Below are 7,208 nucleotides of genomic sequence, written 5' to 3'. Positions count from 1 at the left end.
ATATTCATTTTTAGACTCTGCATCCAGTAAGAGCATTGCAATCAGTTCAGCGACTGACTTAAGCTTAGAAGGTGGCCTCTTGACCCCAGCAGTCGGGCCACATCTAACCCTGTTTTGCTGATCATCTTCATAAATTCGGAGGCTTAACAATTTATGGCACATCAGGTAAACATGTTTTAAGTTCAAATTACTAAAGCTATGTTAACGAGGCTCCTTTAGAGTCTATAGCTATTCCAGCCAAACCATTGTAAAAACAAGAGGCCATGCATTTGGAGTGTGTGGAATTTTGGAATAATTATATTATGGTTAATATTCTCTTTGTTTTTCCCAAATTTAATTGATGTGGAAGTAAAACTAATGTCCATGAATGCTCGTTTCAAGTTGCCTCTCACTTGCGGGTATGCCTCAGTGAAGACAAAGGAAGACGTTTTCACAAGAACTAGGATGACTAGGTAGATGGATTAATTCTCCATGGCTAGCAATTAGCGATTTCAACGAAATCCTTAACAACAATGAGAAGTGGGGAAGGAAATGGAAAGATCTCGGAAGGCGATGGACCATTGTCAACTCATGGATCTTTTCTTTAGTGGATTATTATTCTTCTAGTCTAATAAATGGAGAGGTTCAGCACTAGTGAAAGAAAGTATCAATCAAACATCGTGTAATTTTGGCTTCAAACAACTATTTAATGAAGTTTGTATTTGTCACCATGCGATGGTAGGGTTAGACGATACGTCCATATCAGTGCATCTCTTTGACACCAGGAAACGGAAACATTCCTGGTTTGAATTGAAATCCATGGGGCATGAAGATCTGCCAAGGGAAGTGAAAAAAGAATTGGGATCGGCAGGTTAGGGGCTATCCAATATACATATTTCACCAAAGAAACCCAGCAATGCAAATAAAGGTTAAAAATCTGGAGCAAGAAGGTCTTCTCAAATTTTGCTAAGGACATAGAGAAAATCAAGAACCAATTGGAGAGTGTACAATCTGATAATTCAGCAGAGGAGGTCTCAAAAAAGGAAGAGCTTCAAGCTCAATTGGACTACCACATGAAATTGAAGGAATACTATTAATGTGTCCAAAGTCTGGTCAACCCCTAGATATTTGAGTAATAACCTGCAAAACAATGTTAGACGTGGCTCAACCATGGGGTCAGGAGGCCACCTTTGAAGGTTAAGTCAGTAATGGAACTAATCACAAGGCTCTGACGAATTGCAGAGCGAATTGAATATAATAATTAAGGGAAACAATTCAAATACCTCTATTGCATAGTGGTGCACTGTTTTTATAGATTTTGCCTCTCAATCTCGACCGTTGGATTCATCTGCATCCTGTCTTGACCATCGTTGGATCTTTAGGGTTTTACCCTTTTTATTTGGAACTGTGGGTAGTTACCAATCTTGGCACAATCCCCACTCTGTATCAGTGGAAGTTACCTATTATGACTCGATTACGTATCCCGCAATCTTCGGGATCATGTTTATATCTTGTAATCATAGTCTTCACCTTTATGCAACTGGTGGGTTTTAATCCCAAATCAGTCTCGATCATGCCAAAGTTGCTACTAGCCGATCATGGTTCAACCGGGTTCGGTACTATTTTGTCCATATCATGAGCCCCCCAAGCCAAGTGGTCGGGAGAAGCCCCCAGACCGAACACTTGGTTCGCTTCTTAGTCTCGATCATACGAAATGTCTTTTCATTCTTGAAATTTAGCATTTATTGCTATTGTGCCTCTGCTCAGCAGTGTGCCGTCGAGCAACCTGGACTCCTCGTTATTTGTGCATCGTACGTCACATAGTCATTGGGAAGCATTGCCATCATTATCTTCAGGTTCAAACTGTCAGCTATCATTAGCTATTGATGGTTTTGAATCTGGTTCGTTGATTTATCCCACTCGAATAGTCACACAATCTTGTTCGTTGCCTTATCCTTAAGTCTATAAAAGGCTTCTCATTTCTCTTTTTCATTTTCATTTTCTACTTCTCTGGCTTTGCGAACCGCTCCTGCTTTGAAGATTTTCAGCTTCCGTTTTTGCAATCCAAGTTCTTCGTTTTCTCAAGCATCAACTTCCTTCCAAAGCACAAGTAAGTTTCTTCATCTTTTCTTTGTTGTTCCAACTCCTTTCTTTTCTTTTCGGGTGGCTAGTTCATTCTTCATCTCCCCTTTTACTTTCTGCTTATAACCCCTAGTTCAGTCTTTAGCTATTTCTTATTTCTCCCCATGGGTAGTGATAGGACTTCCAATGAAGACTCCATTGATTGCTTGATTGACGAAGAGGATTCTGCTGACCAAGCAAGTCCATCAGCCTCCATCGAGTTGTTTGGCGATTGGGATGAAAGGATCATTGATCGCTGGTTGTCCTCTGCTCCAGTGAACCCTAGGGAATCTTCAGGAAATGTGGCTAGGGTTCGAAAGATTACCTCCAAGAAAAGGAAAGCCCATAAACAAATAGTAGCTGGGAGCTCCCGATTGTCAAAAAGGCCCTCCACTGGTCCTTCCTTTTATGTTTCTCATGTTCATCCTATTAAGGTTGGAGAAATAACCTCTGATTTTTCTCTTCCCTTTTATTATATTCTTCAGGTCCCAAACCCTGGTGAGAGAGTTGATTCCAATCCTCTTGAAGAATTTTCTATTTACATTGACAGATTCAGGAGTGGGGTTCGGTTACCTTTTTATTCTCCACTTTTTGCCAAAGTCCTCAACCATTAGGAAATCTGCCCTGGTATGCTCCTCCCGAATAGTTGGAGGCATATCATTGGCATCATTAGGCTCTATCTTGATCTCAAGATAACCCCTTCTCTTGCTTTGTTTTCTCGGTTTATTTTCTTGAGTAAGTCCAGCCCTCTTGGCTAGGTGTTTCTTTCCAATCGCTCCAAGGGTGAGTTAGGATGGCTAGGTGAAATTCTTGCCAAAGGCACTTGTCCCTTGAACCATAAGAGATGGCATCATTGGTACCTATTCTGTCGTGCACCCCCATCCAAGCTTAACTTCCCGATCACTTGGAGTCGCCTGAACTCCTACACTCAGCTTAATCGTCCTCTTCTCCTTTCTACTACTGAAGAAGAGGCTATTCGGGCTATCAAAGCCATTCAACCACATCAAGAAATCCATGGGCATGCCGTGGAATATGAGGCGGTTCTTCGTTTGGGGGGTCTAGCCCATGGTGAGCGCCTGAACATTGTTACTTTTCTCTTATTTCCTTGTAATGATTCTGATTTTTTTTTGTTTTGTAGTGCCTCCCCGATACAATCCTTCTGTATTAAAGGCATTGGCCAAGCAAAGATTCGAAGTTGTTGAGGAGCAGGTACCCCGAACCAAGGGGAAGGATAAAATGCCCGAAGGTTCTCCTGCCCCGAAAGTTGGTCCTCCTTCTACCCCTAAGGGGCTTCTAAGGACCAGGCAGGATCCTGTTGCCAAGGGAAAAGAGATGGTGGACGTCGCCAAATCCACCCAAGATGACACGTCTCTTGTTAAGAGGAAGCGAGAGTTGGCCTATTATGCTGCTTCGAAGAAAAGCAGGGTCAAACAGGGAGGAGTTTACCTTCCCCCCTGGAAGTTAAAGACTCGGGATCTTGTCTCCCAAAATACAGACTTGGCCGTTGGTTGGGCCATTAATGCCCGGATGCCAGCTGATCGGGAGGTCTTGGACTCCATGCCTGATGATGAACTGGTGAACTCTTCTGTTAGGTTTGTTTTGTTCCTGGTACTTTGTCTTCTTTCTTCTTTTTTCTTTCTTTCTTCTTCTTCTTCTTTTTTTTTTTTTTTTTTTTTTTTTTTTTAATTTATTATTATTTTTTTACTTCAGCTTTTACTGATCAATTCCTGAACGCTTCCTGCCTGCAGGTCTTTACTGAGAATTTCCATCGTCACATGGAAGTTCTCATGAGGGTGGGTCGTCTCAGTGCTCGGGTCAAGCGCAGTGATGATCTAGCGGAGACCAAGCAACAAGAGGTCTTCAAGTTGAAAGAAGAGAACTCCTAACTTCGTAGGGCTACTGGGGAGTTGATGGTGGCAAAAGCCAAAATTGAGGAGATGGAGAAGGAGATGGGTTAGATGAAGACTGCCATTTCTTCTGTTGATTCCAAGATTGAGGGTCTTACTTGGGAGAAGGAGGAGCTGGAAGACAAGCTGATATCCGTTGCTCCTTCGAGTCCCGAAGACTTGGCTCCCGAAGTCAGGAAGGCTTGTGTTGCCAAGTACTTGAACAGAAAGCCTTTCGATCTGTTGCTGGCCCACTATAATTCGATGGCTTATTGAGATGGTCTTCAACAATGTCTGGAAGTCCATTCTAAGGAAGGATCCCGCGTTCCCAATCGAACTGCATGAAGATCTCATCAACATGGAGATCTTTTATGATCTGAACATGGATGTCCGTAATGGGTTCTTGTGAAGGATGATCGTCCACTGGTAAATCCGAACATAGAGGGATACCTTAGCGACAAACCCCCAATGACCCGCAAACATGAGACTGTAGAAGAAAATGCTGCCCCTAAGGAAAATGTTGAACCGACCCCCATAGACCCAAACTATAATCCTCCTGCAGAACAATGAACATTATCTTTTGTACCTTTCTTTTCTTTTTTTTGTGTAAGGGTTGGCCCCCCTCTTGGGCCTATGCATCAATGAATACTTTTCCTTTATCTCCATTTGTATTGCTTGTGTACTTTTAACACCGAACATAATATGAGTAGCAACTTTAGGTCTTATTTGGATATAAAAACCGAAGCCTTAGTGAATTTCTGAGAATTCCTAGGCTTTTTAGAGGTCTCATTCGGGTTTTTAAACCAATGCCTCATACTTAGTGAATTCCTAAGAATTCCTAAGCTTTCAGAGGTTTCATTCGGGTTTTAAACTGATGCCTCATACTTAGTGAATTCCTAAGAATTCCTAAGCTTTCAGAGGTCTCATTCGGGTTTTAAACCGAAGCCTCATACTTAGTGAATTCCTGAGAATTGCTAAGCTTTCAGAGGTCTCATTCAGGTTTTAAACCGATGCCTCATATTTTGTGAATTCCTGAGAATTCCTAAGCTTTCAAAGGTCTTATTCAGATTTTAAACCAAAGCCTCATACTTAGTGAATTCCTGAGAATTCCTAGGCTTTCAGATGTCTCATTCGGGTTTTAAACCGAAGCCTCATACTTAGTGAATTCCTGAGAATTCCTAGGCTTTCAGAGGTCTCATTCGGGTTTTAAATCGAAGCCTCATACTTAGTGAATTCCTGAGAATTCCTAAGCTTTCAGAGGTCTCATTCAAGTTTTAAACTGAAGCCTCATACTTAGTGAATTCCTGAGAATTCCTAAGCTTTCAGAGATCTCACCGAGTTTTAAACCGATGCCTCGTTAGGTTGTAACCGAAACCTTTTGAATTAGAACTCCTTTAGAACGGCCAATCCTGTATGCCCCTCATTCAAAAGAAATTTTGGTGAAAATATGAATCATATTGTGAATCCAAAAAATTGATGTATATTACATTTGAAAATTTGAAATAACTTCTAAGGATAAAACTTTTTAAGATGCCTTGCATTCCATGATCAATCTAGCTCTCGATTAGTCACTGGATTCTTCAAGTTATAAGCTCCCGAACCAACTGGTTTCATGATCATGTATGGTCCTTCCCAGGAAGGATCCATTTTCTTTGATGATGTGGATCAGAAGCTATAGTGCTTCTAAGGACTAGTTCTCTAGATCAGTACTGTCAATGCTTCACTCGGGCATTGTAGTGTGAGGTTATGCTTCTTTGGTAGTGTTGGATTCGTGCGATGGCTCTCGTTCGGACTTCGTCTAGTAGATCCAAACTGTCTAATTGCCCTTGCTCGTTTGCTTTTTCTTCAAATTCTTGATCTTTGAGAGTCCCTGCCATCACTTCCACTGGGGCCAAGGCTTCTGACTAGTAAGCCAACTCGAATGGTGTTTCTCTCGTGGGTGTTCGAATTGTAGGTCGGTAAGCCCAAAGCTCATTCGGGAGTTCCTCGACCCATAAAGCTTTATTTGATTCAAGTCTCTTCTTCATTCCTTCTTGCAGAGTTTGGTTGGTTATCTCTACTTGGCCGTTGCTCTGAGGGTATGCTACCAAGGACATTCGATGCTTGATCATGTAGGTTTTGCAGAAAAGTCCAAATTGAGGATTGTCGAATTGCGTTCCATGACAAAAATCTTTGGAATCCCGAATCTATGAATAATTGATTCCAACACGAATTTTTTTGCTTTCTTCTCAGTGATCGTTGCCAGTGGAACTACCTCGACCATTTGGTGAAGTAATCGATTGCCATGATCAAGTACTCCCGACCGCCAGATGCTTTGGTGAATTTTCCCATGATGTCAATTCCCCACATTGTGAATGGGATCAGTTCAAGAATTGACGTTAGGGTTGTTGTAGGCTTCTTCGAGAGGGTCGAATGAATTTGGCAATTTTTGCAATGACGTATGTATTCTATAGCATCTTGTTGAATCTTCAGCTAATATAACCCAAGCCTTAGGATTTTATGTGCTAATGCCCGGCCGCCCATATGTGCTCCACAAATTCCTTCATGCACTTCTGCCAAAGCATTTTTTGATCCTTTTGTTCCCAAACATCTGAGCAGCGTCCCCGCATAAGACCTGCAGTACAATCTCCCATTCTGCATCGTGAACCTTGCCGCTCGAACTCGAATGGTTCTCGCTTCCTTTGGATCTTCAGGCAATTTATCATCTCTAATGAATTCAATGATTGGGTCCAGCCAGTATCGTTCGTCCTGAATATAGGATATTTCTTCCTCCTTATTGCTCGGGTTACTCAATTCTTCGATATATACTGAAGGTTCAAGAGTCTTTTCTTTCGCATTAGCCAGTCTTGAGAGTTCATCTGCCATTGTATTCTCCTTTCTTGGGATCTGACAGATCTTGACATCTTTGAATTCCTTTCTCAGCTTTTGTACCATCTCCTAGTATTTTTGCAATCTAGGCTCTTTTGTCCCAAATTCTCCCTGTATTTGACTTACAATAAGCTGAGAATCATTGTAAACAGCCATCTCAGATATCGCTAAAGCTTTTTCCAACCAAAGGCCAGCTAAGAAAGCTTCATATTCGACCTCATTGTTACTTGCTTCAAACCCGAACCTTAAGGCATATCGTATGATAAAGCCCCCTGGACTTCTTAACAAGACTCCTGCTCCAACCCCCTGTTTGTTGCTCGAACCATCTACATATACATCCCAAACGGTCAGGAT

The 7,208-nt window shown here is 41.8% G+C and overlaps 1 protein-coding gene across 1 annotated transcript; it reads right to left on the bottom strand.

The window, feature by feature from the left end:
• Positions 1-6,458: 6,458 nt before the first annotated feature.
• On the bottom strand, positions 6,459-6,920 carry LOC149022941 (uncharacterized). The gene has a single exon (XM_089147734.1). The coding sequence runs from the start codon at positions 6,918-6,920 to the stop codon at positions 6,459-6,461; it is 462 nt and encodes a 153-aa protein (XP_089003860.1).
• Between the last annotated feature and the right edge of the window lie 288 nt (positions 6,921-7,208).

The sequence above is a fragment of the Hakea prostrata genome, chromosome 3 (genome assembly GCF_041222555.1).
Source record: "Hakea prostrata isolate BN-2017 chromosome 3, UWA_Hpros_2, whole genome shotgun sequence".
NCBI classification, from domain to species: domain Eukaryota; kingdom Viridiplantae; phylum Streptophyta; class Magnoliopsida; order Proteales; family Proteaceae; genus Hakea; species Hakea prostrata.
The sequence above is the reverse complement of the archived record's forward strand: the minus strand, read 5'-3'. Positions and strand labels throughout refer to the sequence as shown.

What these genes read in the sequence shown, in the direction of transcription:
- LOC149022941 (XM_089147734.1), bottom strand. Translation starts at nt 6,920, where the DNA reads ATGGTACAAAAGCTGAGAAAGGAATTCAAAGATGTCAAGATCTGTCAG.